Raw genomic sequence first — 20926 nt, forward strand, 5'->3', positions numbered from 1 at the left:
GAAAGTGAAAAGTGCCACACCCAAACAACCCCCCACTTTCTGATTGGCTGGTTGCTCTGTGACGTCACACGGACACAGGTGTACCTAATCACTTCATTAGGGAAAAAATTTAAATGAAAGTCAAAAGTGTCACACCTGCCCTCACCCCCACTTTCTGATTGGCTGTTTGATCTGTGACGTCACTCGGACACTCTATTAGGTACACCGCCATTTTCAGGTGTACCTAATAACAGGCCTCTTCATTAGGGAAAAATCACCGTCAAAACTTAAGGGGAAGTGAAAACAGCCTGATTGGCTGGTCGAGCTTTGACGTCACTTGGACATCTAATTAGGTACACCGCTGTTTCAAAATAAAGCCCCAACTGTCAGGTCGCTTCCGGTGGAGTATGTCGAGTGGCGAAGCCTGCTTTGTCATGACAGGGTATGCACGATCAATGAAATAAACAAACAACATGATCAAATACTGTTACATGTCTTTATTATTTTCTGGGACACTCACAATATACTGAACAATTGCTTTTATAAACGTTTTTCTTCCAGAATGTACTGAATTATGAATGCACCTGAATGCTGTGGAATTTAAATATAAAACGTTCCATAAATTGTCATTTTATTTCGTCACTCATGTCTTCTACTCAAAGAACATTGGGCAGGTCCACGTTGGCAGAGGAGGTTCTTGTTTGCCTCAACCCACTCTGCTGCATGTCTGCAATCACGCCGTTTCCTATACAAAAGAGATAAATACGTATAAAAAAAAGCATCCTCTGTTCTGAAAGCATCCTGGTTTGTTTTAAGCAAATACCATTTATTTGTGTTTTTATGGACACATGACATTCTTGGTGTGTAACTCATGGACTCGGATACGCGGTGCCTGAGCATCACTTTGCCTTGTAATGCAGTTTACCTTCTTTGACGCCAGGGAATTTTAACTGCACCATTTCAGACAACACTTCTTTGAGTTCTTCTTAACCTGTGACACCGGAAGTAGAATATCTACCTAACCAGACATGAACGCTCACGCTTGTTTCGGTAAAATTTCCATGGAATTCGATAATCTGTCACTTTAGTTAAGAATGCATTTTTTTTTTTTTTTTTAAACTTCGTTAGAGACGCTGAGGCCTGTGAGCTTTGAGAAATTTTGATGCTTGTACTGCATCATCGTTACAGAGACGATCTATTTGTGACGAATCATTTCGCGCGAAACTCAGTTCAGAAATAAGGCGGAAGACCGAGGACGAGTTGAAAATGAGTAAAAAGGACAACACTGACAGTAAGTTATCGATCATTATCATGCATAATTTTAATTTGTTGCCGAGTTAAGTTGCCGCTAATGTTTTAGTCAAATCGTCTAACATTAGCGTCGCGTGCTAGCTACGAGATTAACAGTATCCATTTCCAATTAAGGAGCAAAATATACGCCATGCATAAGAACATTTTCATCTTCCCAGGCGCCGCAGTCATCCTCTCCTACCTGAATGCCAAGAACCGTCCTTACAGTGCCCAGGATGTCTTCTGTAACCTACAAAGCCAGCACGGATTGGGCAGAACGGTTAGATTTTGAGTGGGTGGTTTGTGGCTCAAAACAAAACATGGTGTTTATTTTCTTCTTCTTGTCACCAGGCAGTAGTCAAATCCATGGAGCTACTGGCTCTGGAGGGCAAGATAAAAGAGAAGACTTATGGCAAGCAGAAGATTTATTTTGCTGATCAGGTTAGTTGCACGTTGATAGGATCTTCATATTGCATGTTGATCATTCTCCTCATCCTCCTCAAAAGGCTCAGTTTAAAGATGTGAATGATGCAGACTTGAAGGCCATGGATGTTCGAATCGCCAGCCTCAATGAGGAGTTGCAGACCCTCAGCCAGAGCTGCGGACAACTGAATGCAGGTACAGTAGCTCCATGTTCTCCAATGGGAAAACACATCAACTCCAAATTTGCCCCCAAAACAAACAAACCGGAAATAACATCTTGCATTTTTTTTCAAATGATTCTAATGCATTTGGCATCCAAAACATGGACTTTTAACAGATTAGTTTTAGAAGGTAATTTGTAGCTTAAAATGGGGTTTTTTTGATCTACTGTTTTGTGTGGTTGCAGAGCTGAAGGAGCTCAACAACAGTCTGACCAGAGAGGAAATGGTATCAGAGATCACCAGGCTGAGAGACGAGTGTTCAGAATGTCACAAGCGTATGGACAAGATAAAGTCAGCCACCAATCATGTCACGCCAGAGGAGAAAGACAAGGTTAGGAATATGAAATCCGTTGGCATTTGAGCAAAATAGCATAAAAACTTACCAATTTTGTACACCACACTTTCATCCAAACTATTTTATCTTCAGGTTTTGAAAGAACACAATGTTTATGTGAAAGAGTGGCGAAAGAGGAAGAGACTGGTAAAGACTTAAACTCTTAGGAAAAATTGTTTTCCCCGCGGAGGCCAATGTATAACTCCATGTTTGCTGGATTCTACTCAGACTTCGGACATTATGGACACCATCCTGGAAGGATATCCCAAGACTAAGAAAGAGTTCTTGGTGAGTGAAAAGAAGATTTTAGAGTTAATTGAAACTTTTCTTTTTTTAAAACATCTGTGACATTTTCATTTCAGGAGGAGGTTGGCGTGGAGACTGATGAAGACTACAAGGTGGTCCTACCGACTCTTTGAAGATAATTTGTATTTAAATGTACCTAACAACCTTTATTAAGAATGTCTATATGTTGCAATTTGTACATTTTTATTATTTTTAGTTCATCTTGTGTGCTCGTGTTTATTTCCTGAACAGTATTTACTGACCACTTATTAAATGTTCAGTGCGCATTATTTAGTCAAAGCATAAAATAAAATAAAATAATAAAAGCTTTGCTGTATCTTGTCTCACTGAATTCCGACAACTCACTAGTCTACTTCAGACACTTTTATTCCACCAAGAAAGACAAGTCAGGTAAGGAATTATTCTGGCCACGACAGAGTAGCAGCGCATTGGAAAACAAGCCAACATTGAACGCGTATAATCAGTAAGAAACATCAAGAGAACAATCTTGTGGTTGGCCTAAAATAAATAAGGGGAGGGGCAGTTCAATACTAACAAAATACCGGACTACAAATGCGTTTGGATTTGACAGAATGACCAAGAGTAATCCAAGGACAGACCCCTGAGGCACACCGTTGGTTAAAACAGTACTCAAATTGATTTGTGGTACTGTTATCAAAGCACAACACTTAACTGTTAGCTAATCAAGAGCTGAAGTCTTTGTTTGGGGATATCATGAGGCATTCTATGAAATGCTTTTGATAAAAGAAGGCTGCAATGCTGCTTGTACACACAAGCCTTGGCTATTCTGAGAACTGAGATAGATATTAAGCACGCACAAAAATAGTACTTGAAAATAAAAGTACAAAGATAAAGTCATAAGACAATTAGCTTCCCTTGATGTATTTACAAATCCTCGGCTAGCTTTCTGTACAAAAGACAGTCTAGCCTTTTTAATTGCTCGGTTACCAGATTGCGAAGGACCGACGCGGGATGAAGTCGGCCCGGGAATTAGCCGGCTTGTGAGGTAGTATGAAGAGGCGTCACGAGCACAACGCTAGTTTGTAAGGCGAGTGTGTCTACGTGCCTTTGGCGAAAGCCGCCACACTGACGTCACCGTGCATTTCATTCTTTTAATGCTACCCTGCAGCGTCTTGCATCTGATCTGAACACAAAAGGCCAATCGAGGCAGGCTTTACTGTCACCCCTATGATATGCACTTTGTAAGGCTCGGGTAGGATTGTAGTGCTTATAGTTTGACACGTCACATATCATGGGAAATCTCTTGCCCTGGAAATTGTCCTGGACCGAGACTGCTTTTGGTGCCATCGCTGGCCATTTTAGGCACATCAGCAAAATTTTGTGACATCTCTACAAACTCTGGCATAGACTCTCTTTAGTGAGCCCTGAGAGACAAAATCCACACACACTGAAACGCATTGCTCTTGAGAACATTCCGAGGCCCGTGTCTTGACATCGTCGCCTGTTGTCGGCTTTTAAAAACACTACTGTTTAGTCTAGCGACACGTTATCACAAATGTAAACCGGCTCAAATGGTAAAGATGAGACAAACATCAAGTGTGCCCCCGCAGCTAACATATACACAATGGTGTACCGTCACAGCCCGCATCAGTAGAGCTGCCCGTTGACCTGCCGCAACACGCTGACGACAAATTCCTTCAGCATCTACCAAAAAAAGAAAAAGCATCAATTTTGAGCGGAGCCGAGGGGGCGCCTATGGTGTAAGTACCAGCGGCTTGCAGTGCTCCTCGATCCAATTAATCACGCTGGCCGACAGCTCCTGGAAGCTGTTGACCGACACAGAGCTGCTGAAGGAGTAGAAGAGCGAGTCCATGATGCTCTGGAAGATGTTGAACTTGATCTGGTCCGACACCTGGTCCGCGCCTTGCTGTGGATGGTTCTGGTATGCCTTCACAATCTGCTCATAGTTTCTAAGAGGAAATGTAGAACAATGCCAAACTGCCAGTATTGATGGAGTCTGTATCACGATGGTCAAACAAATAAAAATCCTGAGACGGCTTATTTCTCCCCATCAGACAAAGATTGGGTAAAAAATACCTCAATTCATAACTGGTTATATTTTTGGTAGGCTGATTTGATTTGTTTTTGTCATTGCGCTGTTTATACAATAGGTGGCGCTCTTGAGCCATTCAATTAAAACGCATCTGAACTTGGACCCCTCATTTGTAGTTTAATAACATAGCCTCCACCCTCGCTGACCCACCAACTCACGTTTTCATGATCTTCAGCGCCGTCACTTCTTTCCTTAGACGGGAAACTTCCTCCTCCTGCTTCTTTTTCTCTTTGTGAAGAAACTTGATATATTCGATGGCTGCACAACAGAAAAGGTTGCGTAGTTTTAAGATTACAGCTTGATATCTTTTTTTTTTTGTACAACTTCAAGGGAGCTCGGCCCCGACATGCAACCGGCCGGCGTTCCCTTAGCAAGGAATGCATTCTAAAGGAGACAATGAGATGAACGTGCGAGTACAGAAACAAGTTTTGTCACTCTGCTTCCCAAAACAATGTTTGCGATAAGGTTTGTGGTGTCTTACTCTTCTGCAGGATGGTGGCCTTGCTGATCTTCTGAGCTCCCACCGCAAATTCAGACTGCAAGCAGGTCGGGACAACCGACTGCAAGTCATCATAGCCTTTCTGGAGAGGGAGATTAAGCGCTGTTAAGATCTCAAGACAAGGGCAAATTCAGTGTTAGTCTGAGAAGATCGCAGTGTCACCTTGATGGCGTCACGCCGCTTCTGCTCGGCCTGCGTGTGCGCTTGCCTCCGCCGATCTTTGCAGGAAGTCTTGTATAACGTCTCGTGCCTGCAGTCGCTATCCTCGTCATCTGATGTCATATTAAAAGAGTAATGTACACTATACTTGGAGAATAAATTTTTTTTAACTTATAACCTAGGAACATTATTGCTCCCTCGAGGCCCGCCGCACACCGAGCCACATGGCCGAGCCCGGCTGAACTGTTGTAGCTCAGCAGTTTTCATTACAATTTTGCAGACTATTTTTTGGGGTTACTGCCCAGTTCTGTCGCTCTCGGTCGTGTTGCCTGATGTGCGACTAAACCATGAGCAGGAGGAACACCTGTGTTTGGAACTGAGGAGGCACTTGAGCTGATGCTGTTGGCCCTTGACACCAGGTTCCCCGTCCTGGACCCGTCGGCAAAGAGAACTGCAACAAAGCACAGTGTTCAATTTTGCCAATCAATATCGGAGTCTTTGTGAGGCCGAGACCTGGGGAACAACAAACTCACCGGGGTCAAACACGCCATCGGCGAACGGCACATCCGAGTGCTGAACCGTCACCAGGCAACAGAAGACATAAAGAAAGGAGGGACAAAAGTTTGATGCGGTTAAAGTGCTGGCCTAGATGAGGACAAAAACACTCAAAGGACCCACTGAGCACTAGCTTGATTACTTCTATTCACAGAAGCACAAGACCACAATCACTGCTGTGTTTGCCGTTTAAATTAGGACACCGCCACACAATAAGTCCTCCGCCCGTGCTCAACAGGGGAGACAAATTTAGAAAAAATATGGAGGAAGATTTTTTTTCAACAATACAAAGGACTGACACAAGTTGTAATTCAATTGAGATGGCAATGCAATTACAAAAAGACAAATATCATCCCTCATTTTGAAAACAGGAAAAGACTATTGTTATTATTTTAATGACGGTACCTACATGTGCCCTACGATTGGCTGGCAACCCATTCAGGAAACGCAATCGTTACACAAACACATTTATGAAAACAAAAACATTTGAGTCGAACAATATATCTTCATGACAATTGATTTCCCCAATTATGAAACATACAAATGATTACGACGATTAAAATGCATAGGATAAAGAAATGAAGTAAAGGTATATTATATTCATAACTACCCATTTTTAATTGCTAGCGAAAGTGATGTTAAAACTCTTGACATCAAGAAAATAGCTATTTAATTATTTACATTTTATATTAAACTGCGGCATTAAAGCGGTTGACCGAGTAGTTTGTGAGAAAAGCGTATTTTAACATTTCACACGAGATTCAACAGTCCCAAAACTTGCGGACCAAATGAAAACTCAAAACTTACTTTACTTGTCAAAGTAAAAGAGACAAAAAAAGCAATGGTTCTATCTTTAAATTAATTAGGAACACAAAGTACCCAAACACGTTGTTTATTACAGGCTCGAGACAAAAAAAAAGGCTCACAAGTACATTCCCTTTACAAGCAAGACAACAAAGCCCGACTACATGACAGCCAGCGCAGCCGAGAGTGAACCGACACACGACGGTTTACTTGTGGCTGATGTCACAAAAGACTTGTAACAAGACAAAAAAAGATGATGTTTGTTACGAACACACGGCTTGACTTTACCTTGCCGTGGTCCTCGGGCGACGTCGTCGGATCCGCCATTTTGGAAGTCCTTGATAGCGTTGGTGCGTTCGCGGTCCTTGTGTGTAACTTCGAATGCCTCCAAAGCCAAAACGACTTCCTCCGCTATCAAAACAAAGTACATGGTCGGCTGGCAAAGTAAGAACGTATTGTAATTAAATGTTCGTTACACATTCGAAAAAACAGAATGTTGAACGCTTGTGTTTATGTTGCTTTTTTTCCTCTCCAAGCATCCACAAATGTCACAGGTTGGGCTGCAGTAGTCAATTTGGGCCACAGAGCGTCGCTGTTGCTCTGTTGAATCATTTGACTGGCCTCCAAGCAAGCTGGCCTCCCTTAAAGGGTAAAGATCAAACCTCAGGGTGGCTTCAAATGAAAAGTGGACAGTATATATGACAACATTTCCTCTCTAACCTCAAACACCTGCATCCACCCAACAGTCCCAACCACTAGCTTCACACTGTGTGTGCTCCACCCTGTGTTCTTTTTGGTGCTGCCGTGTAGACAGGAAGTTACCCTTCTGCTTTTCTGTTTGTGCGGTTTTTGACTTTTTGTCTTAGTGTGCTGCCTTCCGCTCAGACACGGCAACTCAGAGCTTTTCTTGTTCTTCCATCCTTAAGCATCTTACGATGCAGCCCCTCTCTCCACAAGGCCTCATCTAGGCCTACGAGCTCTTTTGGAGTGAGTGCGGCCCGCTCTGGTATGCGCTGATTTCTCAGGAAAAGGTGTTTGTGTACGGCTTTCCTTCTGGATTACGTGTGGAGATTAGTGATGGGGAATGCTGGGGGGTCGGAGCAGGACCAGCCGACCGACAGCCGCGAGTCCAGGAGCCCGGTGTCCATCATGAGTGAGCCCGGCGCCCCGACGCTGCCCAAGAAGCAGCCGGCTACCCCCAAGCTGCCCATGCCCGCTGAGAAGGAGCTGGAGGAGCGCTTCAATGTAGTGCTGGTGAGTCCAGAACACATTCTAAATTCACTGCAATGATACCACTAAGTCAGGAATCACCTGTTTTGAAGTAAATTAACAATTATTTTAAATGTTTACAATAAGCAAAGTGACAGAAAAGTGTACACGTATAAAGAGCTTTGTATTGCACTGTATGAGAAAGAGCCTATAACCTGGTCAGTACACATTTACTGTCAAAATATATGTAAGATGGGGGGGGAAATAATACCAAGAAATTGATAATACAGACAAAAGTGTGTCAAAGTATATTTGACTACTAATTTCACTGGGAGATTTCCCTTCATGGTAATTTGCATTTTGTGACTTCATAAAGCTATTTTTTACATCATTGGAGATCAAAATTGCATGTAGGGCAAAAGTCCACAAACCCCAGATTACCCACAACACGTGAAGAGATCAAACCATAAAGCAGTAGAAAATGAAAACATTGTAAATAATAAAAGTCAATTTATGGGACGATTTAGTTGCGTGAGAGTACAGAAAGGGGAAGTGGGGCAATACACCACCGCCACAGACCGGAAAGCAGCACGCTTTCAACATGCTGCACTCGAGATGTGTTTTTTTTTTTGTTGTATTTTCCATTATTTCATATCTAGTTAAGTTTTAATCTTGAGACTTTTGAGTTGTTAATGTTAAAAAATAACTATAGTTGCAAATGACAATTAGTAGATACAGCAGTTCCAAGTATGTTTGGTGTGTTGAAAATAGGTCTTGAACGTTTTGACATAATTTACCTTTTTTTTTCCCTTCATTTGATAAATGCACCCACTCAAGAGTGTGACCTCACTTCCTGTCTGAGCCAAACAATTCAAGGGAAAGTGCAATGAACAGAAGGTTCATGTTTAGCAAACCAAGCACATTTTCTTTTTATCCAAAATTTGGCATCGGTCTGAATGGGTCAATTTTTTACATTGAGGAGGCATCTCGCTGGTTTAACTGTCAAACCGCAATGACGAGAAGAGGCGCCAACGTTGCATTTCCGTGTGAGGCCTTCACTCACCAGTTTCTAAAGTACGCTGCTATGAACAAAACAGAAGTTGGGAGTGACTCAAATCAAAGCATGCATTGACTTTGTTGACCGAAATTGCAGATATAGAATCTCACAATGACAAAATGGCCGCTCCCTGAGATCAATAAAATGGGCTGCTCCATATTTATATTCCACAAATGCAAGTGTGTTATTTTTTTTATGGAGGTCAGAAAACATTTCTGATATTACCAAATAAAAGAATTAAAGATACAAATGATGTTATTGTTTTTCAGAGCTACATGAACTTGCCACCTGATAAACTGGAGCTGTTGAAGCAGTATGACAATGAAAAGAAATGGGAGCTCGTCTGTGACCAGGTACAAACAGATTTTTGTTTTATTTTACATTTTGTAATTTTAAATGATTTGTTTAATTTCATACAGTAAATTGTAGTTTATGTCATTGTATTTTTATTTTTTTCAAATTAATTTGGTAATTTAAGCAAGTATTTTAGCATTTTCACATTTTATCATAACTTTTAAATGTATTCATTTCTATTTAATTTATATAAAAAAAAAATTTTTTTGTTTCTTTTAAATAAATGTTTTATTTCAAAGTTAATGTGATAAAACAAAACATCCCTAAGTAACGCCCTCACACAACAGGGTTGGCGTGGCAACAGTGTCGGACACAGACTGTTGCATGTAGGCGTGTGAGCACTTACCTGAATGTTAGCATGTCGTTCACATCACTTTCTCTGCTCTCTCAGGAGCGCTTCCGGGTGAAAAGCCCTCCATCCACGTATCCGGCCAGGATAAAGAGCTTCTACCCGGACCAAGTGGTGGTGGGTCGCCGGGTCAGTTCACTTGATCATTCTGCATCTCTGTTGTAGTGAACAGTCGGATCCAAGCGTTTAATTGGTTGATATGATCTTGTTTCAAAGAGCAGAAATCAGTACTTTTTTACAGATTGGTACAATATTATACAATATACTATGTTGTCAATGATGCCAATGACTTACATGTTCTGCTGGTGGCTGTTCATCAGAAAAAAAGAATCCAAGAAGCCACCAAGGTCCTCAAGGATTTGGAAATATCCCTACGCACAAACCACATTGGGTGAGCAATCTCAACTGTGTTTGGAATATAAAACTTGTGCCTGCGTCTTAGATTATTTTGATGTTTGATTAAACTAACCAGGATTGCCTTGTGTCTTGTAGTTGGGCTCAAGAGTTCCTCAATGAGCAGAATAAAGGTCTGGATGTATTGGTGGAGTATTTGTCTTTGGCCCAGTGTGACGCCCCGTGAGTACCGCAGCGGTAGTAGCTTGAAAAGCTTCCCAATATTCCCCCGCCGTCCACCGAGTCACTTTTTTGATACTTTGTTTCTCCTGCAGCATTGACGTGGAGATCAGTGAGAACGGCAGCAGCCTGAGTGACGGATCCAAGCCTGCTAACGGCAGATCCATTGAAGACATGACCAAGACGGGCGCCGGTGCCGGCTTGCACTCGCACGGGATGACCCGGGCGGCACGAGCGCTCACAGTGAGGTGAGAACTGTCCCGACAAAGTCTTTTGCATTGGCAGTCCAGCGCCAATTGACGCTCATGTTACCATGGTGAACAGAATCAGCTCCACTCTGGGCAACAAAATGCATAAGAAGTATCCTTCGCCAAGTAACAGAGATGACGTGCACGTGTGTATCATGTGCCTGAGGGCCATCATGAACTATCAGGTACCACGAGAAACCAAAGAGGAAACAAATAAAAGGACTTGCCTCCATTGCAGTCATCTTTTCCTTCCTGTTTTAGTCAGGTTTCCACTTGGTGATGAGGCACCCGCGTTGCGTCAATGAGATCACGCTCAGTCTGAACAGCAGAAATCACAGGTGTGTGTGTGTGTGTGCGTGTGCATAAGTTGTGTGTTTTACCCGTGACATTATCATCATCACATGGATCTCCTGTGACAGGACTAAGGCCTTGGTACTGGAGCTGCTGGCTGCCGTCTGTCTGGTCAGAGGAGGACATGACATCATCCTGTCGGCCTTTGACAACTTCAGAGAGGTTTCACACTAATAATAATATTGCTAAGTATTATTAGTTGGCATTAGACAACGTCATCCACTCAATGTACAATTCGCTACACTCCAATCACACTCACGTCTCTTATGTGCCCTCTTGTGGACAAAAAGTGTAATGCATATTAAATATTGTTGATCTATTTTTTTGCTCGTCTCCCTCAGGTGAGAAAAGAGAGGTACCGCTTTGAGAAGCTAATGGAGTATTTTATCAACGAGGACTGCAACATTGACTTCATGGTGGGTCCTACATATTTTTTGTCCCGTGCAGAATTGTAGAATCATTTGTTATCGGTTGTTACAAATGGAATCAATTTGCAGGTGGCCTGCATGCAGTTCATCAACATTGTGGTCCATTCCGTGGAGAACATGAACTTCCGCGTGCACTTGCAGTACGAATTCACCAATTTAGGATTGGACAAATATCTGGAAGTGAGATAATTGCGGCGGTGTACCTAATGAAGTGTCCTGTGAAGAGTGTCCATACCATATTGTTTGTGCCTTTCAGAGTCTGCGGGAAACGGAGAGCGAGAAGCTTCAAGTGCAAATCCAGGCCTACCTGGATAACGTGCTGGATGTCGGCGCTCTGTTGGAGGACGCCGAGAGCCGAGGAGGCGTTCTGGAGCACATGGACCAACTGCAGCACCAAAACGTTGAGGTGGACCACGAAGATGGCATGAGTACAATGCAGGTCGTGGACGTGTGCTCAGATGTTCCTTGTGCTGTGCTTTCCAGCTCAACACTCAGCTCCAAGAGATCGAGTCTCAGACTGCGGAGAAGATTTCCGAGCTGGAGACTCAACTCATGCAGGCCACCAAAGAGACAGAGTTGCTCAAGGTATGATGTTTTACTCAACTGCAGAGGGTAGCAGGCATTTGTGTGACCACATGATACTGCAGCCGTTGACCACGCTGATGAGTCGTCTTTTCCATTCCAGGAAAGCCTGAGAGAGTCGTGTTCTCAGGTGAGCACATTGCAGCAGAGGGAACGAGAGAAGGAGCTGGACAGGGAGCGGGAGAAGGAGAGGGAGCGTATGAGCGTGGTGGCTCCGTCTGAGCTGGACATGAAAATCCAGGAGCTGCAGGAGAAGGGTTTGATCTGCTTGACCAGGACCGCCTCGGGATGTCTGGACATCAAGGTTATGCCCGTCACGGAGACCGAGTGTGACTCGGCACCACAAAGCAAGGTCGACGTGGCTTGCTCCGCCTCATTTATAATCGATTCCTCGGCACCTCCTTCTCCACCAAAACCACCTTCTCCTGGAGGAGAGCCACCTGCCACCAAAGGAGGGGAGCTACCAACCCCTCCGCCTCCTCCACCCCCTCCACTTGCCAGTGGAGGGCCGCCCCCACCACCTCCACCCCCACCACCTCCTCCTCCAGTTACTTCCGGAGGTAGCCCACCACCTCCACCTCCGGCTGCCGGAGGTGGGCCGCCACCTCCGCCCCCACCGCCTCCTCCATTTGCTGCCGGAGGTGGGCCACCACCTCCACCGCCTCCTCCACCTGGCGCCGGAGAAGGGCCGCCCCTTCCGCCACCTCCACCTGGTGTTTCCCCTCTATCTCCTCCAGGAGCACCCGGTATTGTGAAACTTGTGGTGAAAAGATCGAGATCCAAAACCAAGGTAACATGGTCTTCATTGTGTCTCCTCAGGGTTGAAGAGCAAGAAGCCCATCCAGACTAAGTTTAGGATGCCGTTGTTGAACTGGCAGCCTCTAAAACCGAATCAGGTCTCAGGAACTGTGTTTCATGAGCTGAATGATGAGAAAGTCTTGGAGGTAAGAAGGACAGAGAACAATCTGGAGACAAAAAGCACAAGGTTCATCGTCCTTCTACGTCTCTCTAGGAGCTGAACATGGAAATGTTTGAAGAACAGTTCAAGACCAAGGCGCAGGGTAACCCGACAGACCTGACTAAGGGGAAAAAGAAGTTAATGCAGAAGGCTGTCAACAAGACATCTTTGATTGACCCCAACAAGGCCAAGAATTTGGCCATCACGCTGCGCAAAGCCGGGATGAGTCCTACGGAGATCTGCACCGCTATCGAGACGTACGGTCCGCCTAACTGACCTTCATCATTTATGTGGAATTAATAAAAACTTGTCCCCTTCACAGGTACGATCAGCAATCCTTGTCCATTGACTTTCTGGAACTACTGGAGCACTTCATACCTTCAGACTTTGAGACAAAACTGCTGAACAACTACGAGAATGACGGACGGCCCCTTGAGGACCTGACAGATGAAGACCGCTTCATTTTGAACTTCGGGAAGATCCCTCGCCTGAGCCAACGGATTAACACGCTGACCTTCATGGGAAACTTCCCAGAGAGCATCAAGAGGCTGCAGCCGGTGAGTCCAGCCCGCTCTCAAAAATGTCGGACCAACAATTTGACTATTTGTTCTGGCCACAGCAAATCAACTCCATCATCGCAGCGTCCATGTCCATCAAGTCTTCAGCCAAACTAAAGAAGATCTTAGAGGTCGGTCCAACTTGGTCATGAAGCTACAGACAGATCCTAACTTTTTTTTTTCTTTTAGATCGTTTTAGCATTTGGCAACTACATGAACAGCAGCAAGCGAGGGGCAGCTTATGGCTTTAGACTTCAGAGTCTGGACCTTGTAAGTAGCCTCCATCGAAATGGAGACCAGCGTGAGAAGGTTTTCAAGGAATCACTTGTTTGTTTCAGTTGCTGGAAACAAAATCCACAGACCGCACACAGACGCTGCTCCACTTCATTGCCAACATTGTCAATGAGAAGTATCCAGAATTGGCTAACTTCCACACAGAGCTCCACTTTGTAGACAAGGCAGCCCTCGGTATTGTCCACGCTTCTGACTTTGATGTAAGACGAACCCTAAATTGAAAGCTGCTCTCTTTTGCCCAGTGTCCTTGGACAGCATCCTCCAGGACATCCGCTCCCTGGAGCGAGGGATGGAAATGACCAAGAGGGAATTCCTGGTCCAGGATGACAGCCCGGTCTTGAAGGAGTTCATCAAGAGCAATAGCGAGCAGTTGGAGTCTATGATGAAAGACAGCAAGACTGCTCAGGTTAGCCTCGATTGTCATAAGTGAGCTTGCGCGTCACCGTAATCTGACCACTTCTCCATTGTGCAGGAGGCTTACTGCTCTGCTGTGGAGTATTTTGGGGAGAACCCCAAAACCACTCAGCCAGCCATGTTCTTCCCGCTCTTTGCACGCTTCCTCAAAGCGTACAAGGTGAGAATGTCAGATGAGGGTGGAAAAAGTGTGAAGCTGAGGATTCTTTTTTGGTTTGCAGAAAGCTGACCAAGATAATCAACTGAGGAAGAAAATGGAGCTCGAGATGAGCCAAGAGAAAGATAGTGTGACGACAAAGCCTGCAGGCCTAAAGGTAAATCAAAATAAATCTAACAAGCCACTAGAGGGTGCCAGAGCTCCACAAATCAGAAAGAACCTGGCTTTAAAAAAAAAAAAAAAAAATCTGTGACTTTAAATCCTATTAGGGTCCTTCCATGCCCAAGATGGACTTCATTGCTGAGCTGAAGCGGAAGCAGGTGCAACCTCAGGTGCGCGAGGGCAAGGATGGTGCTTTGGAGGACATCATCACAGGTAACATATGACAAATTGACATGTGTGAGAAGTGTTTGTGTGGTCTTACCCATCGCCCATATTGTTTGTTCTTCATCCTCAGATCTGAGGAACACGCCATTCCGCCGCACGGACGGTCGCCGGCCAACTCAGCGGTCGGATACCTAAAAGAAACAAGGACCTCCAGGCTGAAAGTGGATTGATACACAAACAAAATGTCAACTAGAAATCTCTTGCTAGTAAAACATGATCGTTTGTTGACATTTTAGCAGGAAGTTGCTATGTAAATAAATACAGGATGTGTCATAATCAAAAATGTGTTGAAAAATAAATCACCATACATTTTCAGATGTATGCTTAACGTTGCTCTTTATAAAATAAAATAAACTTTTTTTTTAAATTCCAAAAGCCCATTGTTTTTATATTTGTAATTTGAGCGAAAATTATTAAAATTTAGATTATTTTTTTCACAAGGTGTAAAAATGACTTTTTTGGAGAGTACAAGTCTATATCTAGAAAAGGGTAGTTTGCGCCGTTGTGGGCGTGAACACAGCCGACATAATTTAATAATGAGCGAATGTCATACATCTTTCCCCAGAAAAAATTAACATGTTTAGTTCAGTTGCATGGTCAGGACGACAAAGACAAAAATAAACAATCAGTAAACTATACAAGAGGAGCTGCACTTTATTGGACACACAACCACAGCAAATTATGTACAAAACATTTTGTCACACACATTTCCTCACATAATATCACCCACACTGATAAATTAAGTCCAGCATCATTAGTATTCTTTTTTTTTTTTTTAAATAAATTGAATCTAAATTGTCATATATATATATGTATATATTTATAATAGATCTATGATGTTACTTTTTGTTCTTTATGTCACACTAACTACAAACTCAGGGCCGCGTTGCGGTGAAGCGATCCCGACAGACGTCACACGACCTAACATGCCTGCCTGTCTTACACAAAACCAAAAGCATATCTCAACTTCAACACCTTTTATTTTTTTTAATTCTTTTTTTTGGAAATATTTTTGGCGAAAACATTCATTATAGACATCGTCTTAGTTTATATCTATTTTTTTTTATTTTTATCATCTTAACTGCACCGTGCGATTGCTTGAGACGATACATGCGTTTGTGGTGTTTTAATGCCTCTGATCCTGTCGTTAGACTACTAATAATGTTAATAAATTAATACATTTTGCTTTTTGGACATAATAACTCCTTGGACCGTCTAGGAACGACTGACTCTATGTACACCATCTTTGTTTTTTCTACTTTGTGATGCTGTTGGAACATCCACACATTCATGTAAAAATACAGTACATGTACTATATTGTATTGATATTTAAAAAAGAGAGATACAAGTTGAAACACTTCATTGTTGATCCATCATGGTGCTTCTATTTTTTTTTTCAGCTTAAGAGTGTTGCAGTTTTTTACGCGCAGATCCGAATGCAACATTAAAGTCAAGTGACCTCAGACGAATTCGGTACTTAACGCCATAAAGGCGCACCTTCAACAGCACCAAAAGATGCAAAGACAGGATGGGGTGATTTTTAAAGATAGATAAATAAAAAGTTTAAAAAGACAAATACAGAAAATTAAAAAAAAAACCTTTTTTTTTCTTCAAAAAAATAATATTTTGGGTCACTAATTCCTTAATACATACATTACAGAACACGTGTTCATTCAGGAAATCCTAGAAAAAAAGGAGCTATGTATATTACACAGCCTATACAGATATGTATTTTAAATTATTGTCTTAATAAAAATGTCCAGCGCATGTAAATAAATAATCTCAAGGTGGAATGCGAAAAGGAAAAAATCTGTACAAAATGATCACACTGTTAATTTATAAAAACTGAAGCAGTAGTGACATTTTACAGTCAATCCTCATTTATCGTCTAAGTCTATATACTGTATGTATATTACAAATATGTATATCATATCACTTTTTCCTTTTTCACAGCTATAATATCATATACTGACATCTCACACAAACACACATACACATGTATATATACACATATATATATATATATATATATATATATACATATATATATACACATATATATACACACACACACAATATATATGGGTCATCAAGTTTATACTTGATGGCCATTCCAAAGTGGTGTAGAAAGAACGTTTAGGGGAGGGGGGGGTTTCTGTCTAATGTGTCGAGCCTTCAGGTTTAACTTCTAATGCCACTGCTGCATTTCTTAATTCCCACTTTTTAATCTGCAAAACTTGAGGAAAATGTGCTAACTAAGTGTGCTCTTCTGTCATGGTGATGATGTCAAACATGAGGAACGGTTTCACGGTGCGTTCGTTGGGCCTCGTTTTCTGGTATATATTTTAATTTGCATATACAGTGCAGAATTTTCTGCACTTGTCAATAAGTAATATTTATCTTATTATTGTTTTTATGTCCATATTACTGACATAAATACACGTGTCATTTATTTTATATTTTCATGCAATTGCTATGATTTCAATGACTGGATGAAGGGGGGGGGGGGGTTGTCTCTCGAAAGTGTCTACTAACTAACTGTGCAGATGGAAACCAAGCAATGCACAAGCAGGATATTTGAGCTAATCGTACAAACACACAGCGTGTTGAGTTAAGACGTCATGTTGTGCTTTGTCATTAAAATGTAATTAAGAGGCGACTGCGCTCGCTCGTTTCAAGTCTTGATGTGCATTTTTGTCCTTTAACAAATAGTGGGTGTAAAAGTCTGCACAATAAGCTGCTTATGAGGCTGCTTCGCAGAGGGACTGATGCTACATTTGAACTGGTGCTTTTTTTTTTTTTTCTTTCTTAAAGGGATTACACCTGTTGTGCTGACTTGGCCCTTTTTGACCCATTAATAATGTGAAGTGTGCATGTTGTCTTTGGGGGAGCTTAGTGGTGAGGCCAATGATTGTCTATGAACATCAAATATATATAAATACTGTATTATATTTGTCCTCAGTAGTTGTAGCTTCATTTTAAGATGTGCTGCTGCCTAACAAACTTAATAAAAAAAAAAAAAGCTTAGGTAGGTGGGGGGCTCAAGTTCTTCCCCGACAAATTCATCTGAGCATGCCTTTGTGAATTGGGAAAACAAACTGACATTTAGCACCATCCGCAATGTCTTGCTAAAATGAACCATTAAGATTCACGCGGGGGCATCTAATTGTTCAGTTTTTTTTCTTTTTCAGATGTCTGTCCCAATACTTTTTGTAAACAGCACCACTTCGACTTGAGTTAAAACACCAAATAGCTTAACTATGACAAATTAGCTTACACACAAACACACATGCATGTCAATAAATTTGAATATGGTAGAAAAGGGAGTTTCACTTTTTCCAATTGAAGTATTGTTTAAAAAACAAACAAAAAAAAGAAGAAGTTTTTCACCATATCCCGATTTATTGAGATGCACTTGTTTATGGAGTTGACTCACGTGGTGACGATTATTGCAGCTTTCCGTTTTCAAACAGCTTATACCAAACGGGATCAGCAGGAAGGTCAAATTTTGTGCGTTGGATGGAGAATTCCCTCAGTGGGTCTCTGGAATCACAAGACTGGTCCAAATGGGACACTTTGACACTTAGCGTCCATTTTTGCAGCCGCTGAGGCCCTCCAAACTAGCTTTGGACGAGGTGGGCGACGTGAGCGACGTGGGCGAACAGGGCGACAGGACGGGCGAGGAGGATGAGGACAGGGTGGCGGTGGGCGTCTGCGACGAGGAGGAGGCGGGCGAGGGCGAGCGGCTGTTGGGCGAGGGCAGGGAAGCCGCGGAGGCCAACGCCCGTTGCTGCTGCTGTTCGCGAAGGAGGCGGTGCTGGCGCAGGGCGGAGGACAGCAGCAGGGCCTCGGCGCTCAGGCCGGCTGCCGACAGGCTGGCCAGCAGCGCCTTGGCCTGGCCGGGCGACGCCCTCAGCGTGGGGCCCTCCGCCCTCCTGCGGCGGATCGCCGACTCAACCGTCGCGGCTCCCTTCAGGTCAGAGGACACGTGATGAGGGGAGCGGGATTGATGAGGACGTCGGGGAGGGCGATGGACAAAGTCCGACAAAGTGGAGGTTGCCTGCGCACACATGCTCACAAGGCGCTCACTGCCGGAGGGGGAAGAGGGGCGGTTATCGTGCGTTGACGAGGCGGGTGGGGTTCGCCGCCGCGAGGAAGAGGGAGGGGAACAGAACAAACAAAGGACACATTATTTCAGACGGACACCAGCCATGTGCGATGGACGGGCCTGGCGCCATCGACACATGAGGACCAACATCGATTTTATTTTGACTTTTAATGACGACGACGCATTAAAATGTTCAAAATAATCTCACTCGTATACGGCACAATGTAATGAATGTATGAGCCACTAGATGGCAATGTTTGAAAGCATCCCTTTGCTTAAAAGATAGGAGTAGTGAGGCAGTAAAGGTACCAAGACCAAGATTTAGGATAAGAATGCACGAGGGCTTTGAAGGGAAGGATATGGAACTTACTGAAGCATGTCAAGTAAAACCACAAGGAATTATTTTTTTTTGCTTTTATGCAGGAAAAAAGAATTCACTCATCAACATGACAAAAAACTTTGGTGGCCTCAGATTGAGATGGGATTGGTAGAAATCCCAGTAGCGCTCCTTCATTCTCTGATTATCCGGGATGATGATGATGATGTTAAGACGAGCTCTCTCTCTCTCTCTCTCTCGCCTCGTTATTTCCTCTCCTTTATGTTCCGAGCTTCCGCCGGCTGCAATTTACACCCGCCAGCCTCGCCGTGAGCCGAGCGGATTCCCGTACTTGTCTCATGAAAGTCAAATTAATCTCATTATTTCAGCATGACGCCGACTCACAGCTTTCTGTTTCTCTTTTTGTCTCTATTTGAAAAGCCTCCCTGAAAAGAAAGCGAGTGGACACTTTAAGCTAATTGTGGACCTAAACGCCAAAACCACGTGAAGTCAACTAAAGATTACTAGCTCATAAAGTCTAATTGGCGAGGAATTTTAATATTTACTATGAGTTGCACAGCTTGAGATTTCTTTTTAAAGGAGAACAAAACCCAGGATGGCAAAACTTCCTGTTTCATTTGTATTTATGTATTTACTTGTAGCATTCAAAGTAGTATGCTACTGTAAATAAGACCTAATATATAAGCCTCGCTAGTGGATACGGGCTAGCAGCTAGCTCACAGTATAAATATATATTTTTATCAATGTTTATATATTTATTCATATATTTGTCAATTTTTTTATACCCACATGGTATCCTACTATGGTAGTTCGTCATCTTTGACGTCAAACCGAAAATAAAAAAAAGTTAATGGCATCCTGGTAGATGAGCACAATCTCAAAAGTCAAGCGGCAATGACGCAAAAAAACCAAAAAAAAACCACGCTGATTACCCGAGTGCCGTCTCATCAAATCAACAAGGCGGCAAAGAGCCGACTTTGATGGCTAATCAAGATGAAAGTTCCTCACTTGGTGATGACAAGACAAAAAAAGATTTTTGTCAACAAGATGTTTGTCGTCAAAGCACAACATCTAGTCCATGTGTACAATGTAAAATAAAATTAGTCAATCTCTAAAATGTAAAAAGAATGGAAGAATAAAAATGTTAGATAATGAAAGGGAGCTTGGGTGTCCTTTTTTTTTTTTCCCCCCAAAACAAAGCTTTCTTATCAAAATACTGATTGCATTTTCCAACCATAATACACGACCAAGGAAAAAGAGCTTGGAAATTTAGCATTGTCTATTTGTCTAGGATGGCAGCAATTATGGTTACCACAACATGGAGGAGAGGTACCATGCAGGTGAAGTCACCACAGCATGCACACACCCCTGAGAAGAACCTACCTGCTGCTGGGTCTTCAGGAAGTCCTCCCTCTTGCCACTTTTGTACTTGTCTGTGCTATTTTGCTGCTGAAGTTGTTTCAGTTTGGGGGCCGTGGCGGGTGGAACCTTCCCACTCTGGAAAAGACAGAAGGGAGAGATTGGTGAGTGTTTTAAAACAGAGAGGGAAGTTTACCAGAACATTTTAGATATATGCAAAAGAGCTGTAAAAATTTGTCTGTATTTTTCTCCTCTCACTTAAATGAAGAAGTTCTTCCATTTTATCTTTAATTGTACTTAAATGTGGCGGTACTTTTGCCATCTCTGCAAAGAGGAGAATGAGGAGGCGCAGAATAAAAGTCGCCACCGTGTCCGAGTTAATACGAGATGAACTTCACAAGCTGCCACGCCGCATCACTTTTGCCTTCCAACACAATCAGTCGTAAAGCGTTCGGAGAGTGTGTAGGATCAAGTGATGCAACGACAAGCGCGGCCATGACGAAACAACGCGAGAGGACTTTGAAATTTGCGGCCGTGCCGTTTGGGAAATGAGATCCCGT

General features: G+C 43.0%; 5 protein-coding genes across 17 annotated transcripts in view; 2 read left to right on the forward strand and 3 right to left on the reverse strand.

Annotated features, from left to right (window-relative positions):
- Nucleotides 1–941: 941 nt before the first annotated feature.
- Nucleotides 942–2860, forward strand: psmc3ip (PSMC3 interacting protein). The gene is made up of 8 exons (XM_085934771.1): nt 942–1270; nt 1449–1549; nt 1621–1710; nt 1776–1887; nt 2099–2244; nt 2341–2394; nt 2476–2535; nt 2610–2860. The coding sequence occupies exons 1-8, from the start codon at nt 1246–1248 to the stop codon at nt 2664–2666; spliced, it is 645 nt and encodes a 214-aa protein (XP_085790897.1). The 5' UTR covers nt 942–1245; the 3' UTR covers nt 2667–2860.
- Nucleotides 2861–2898: 38 nt separating this feature from the next.
- On the reverse strand, nt 2899–9749 carry mlx (MAX dimerization protein MLX). The gene is made up of 9 exons (XM_085934770.1): nt 9611–9749; nt 6933–7055; nt 5819–5858; nt 5650–5736; nt 5289–5398; nt 5109–5208; nt 4786–4885; nt 4283–4484; nt 2899–4218 (listed from the first exon to the last, which is right to left on the reverse strand). Exons 2-9 carry the CDS (start codon nt 6969–6971, stop codon nt 4162–4164), a joined length of 735 nt encoding a protein of 244 aa, XP_085790896.1. The 5' UTR covers nt 6972–7055; nt 9611–9749; the 3' UTR covers nt 2899–4161.
- Nucleotides 6926–14937, forward strand: fmnl1a (formin-like 1a). The gene is made up of 26 exons (XM_085934767.1): nt 6926–7088; nt 7181–7898; nt 9180–9263; nt 9656–9742; nt 9934–10004; nt 10106–10189; nt 10282–10434; nt 10511–10619; nt 10696–10772; nt 10854–10947; nt 11127–11201; nt 11283–11393; nt 11470–11619; nt 11697–11798; nt 11899–12541; nt 12615–12739; nt 12808–13010; nt 13076–13310; nt 13373–13441; nt 13500–13580; nt 13649–13778; nt 13847–14010; nt 14077–14178; nt 14240–14332; nt 14445–14550; nt 14633–14937. The coding sequence occupies exons 2-26, from the start codon at nt 7722–7724 to the stop codon at nt 14695–14697; spliced, it is 3390 nt and encodes a 1129-aa protein (XP_085790893.1). The 5' UTR covers nt 6926–7088; nt 7181–7721; the 3' UTR covers nt 14698–14937.
- LOC147044337 (uncharacterized) lies at nt 9620–18653 on the reverse strand. Its single transcript, XM_085934773.1, has 6 exons — nt 14600–18653; nt 11818–11961; nt 10662–11730; nt 10083–10275; nt 9908–9984; nt 9620–9769 (listed from the first exon to the last, which is right to left on the reverse strand). The coding sequence occupies exon 1, from the start codon at nt 18632–18634 to the stop codon at nt 18146–18148; it is 489 nt and encodes a 162-aa protein (XP_085790899.1). The 5' UTR covers nt 18635–18653; the 3' UTR covers nt 9620–9769; nt 9908–9984; nt 10083–10275; nt 10662–11730; nt 11818–11961; nt 14600–18145.
- LOC147044338 (SRC kinase signaling inhibitor 1-like) overlaps nt 18511–20926 on the reverse strand; it is a 58648-nt gene continuing 56232 nt past the window's right edge. For 11 of the 13 annotated variants that reach the window (XM_085934766.1, XM_085934756.1, XM_085934765.1 and 8 more), the window contains one exon: nt 20316–20504. In XM_085934766.1, coding sequence (XP_085790892.1) covers nt 20316–20504 — 189 coding nt within the window. Of the gene's footprint in view, nt 18651–19299; nt 19433–20315; nt 20505–20926 lie in introns of those variants that run through there. The other 2 variants (XM_085934763.1, XM_085934762.1) reach the window with 2 other exon arrangements.

This window comes from Syngnathus leptorhynchus, chromosome 16 (assembly GCF_054491065.1).
Source record: "Syngnathus leptorhynchus isolate UIUO chromosome 16, UIUO_Slep, whole genome shotgun sequence".
Taxonomy (NCBI): Eukaryota; Metazoa; Chordata; class Actinopteri; order Syngnathiformes; family Syngnathidae; genus Syngnathus; species Syngnathus leptorhynchus.

What these genes read in the sequence shown, in the direction of transcription:
- fmnl1a (XM_085934767.1), top strand. Translation starts at nt 7,722, where the DNA reads ATGGGGAATGCTGGGGGGTCGGAGCAGGACCAGCCGACCGACAGCCGC. An exon ending in AGCGCTTCAATGTAGTGCTG is followed by an intron (nt 7,899 to 9,179) that starts GTGAGTCCAGAA and finishes ATTGTTTTTCAG; the next exon opens with AGCTACATGAACTTGCCACC. An exon ending in AACTAAAGAAGATCTTAGAG is followed by an intron (nt 13,442 to 13,499) that starts GTCGGTCCAACT and finishes TTTTTCTTTTAG; the next exon opens with ATCGTTTTAGCATTTGGCAA.
- LOC147044337 (XM_085934773.1), bottom strand. Translation starts at nt 18,634, where the DNA reads ATGTGTGCGCAGGCAACCTCCACTTTGTCGGACTTTGTCCATCGCCCT.
- psmc3ip (XM_085934771.1), top strand. Translation starts at nt 1,246, where the DNA reads ATGAGTAAAAAGGACAACACTGACA. An exon ending in AGATTTATTTTGCTGATCAG is followed by an intron (nt 1,711 to 1,775) that starts GTTAGTTGCACG and finishes CCTCCTCAAAAG; the next exon opens with GCTCAGTTTAAAGATGTGAA. An exon ending in GGCGAAAGAGGAAGAGACTG is followed by an intron (nt 2,395 to 2,475) that starts GTAAAGACTTAA and finishes GATTCTACTCAG; the next exon opens with ACTTCGGACATTATGGACAC.
- mlx (XM_085934770.1), bottom strand. Translation starts at nt 6,971, where the DNA reads ATGGCGGATCCGACGACGTCGCCCGAGGACCACGGCAAG. An exon ending in CTCCTCAGTTCCAAACACAG is followed by an intron (nt 5,399 to 5,649) that starts GTGTTCCTCCTG and finishes ATATGACATCAG; the next exon opens with ATGACGAGGATAGCGACTGC. An exon ending in AGCGGCGTGACGCCATCAAG is followed by an intron (nt 5,209 to 5,288) that starts GTGACACTGCGA and finishes CTCCCTCTCCAG; the next exon opens with AAAGGCTATGATGACTTGCA.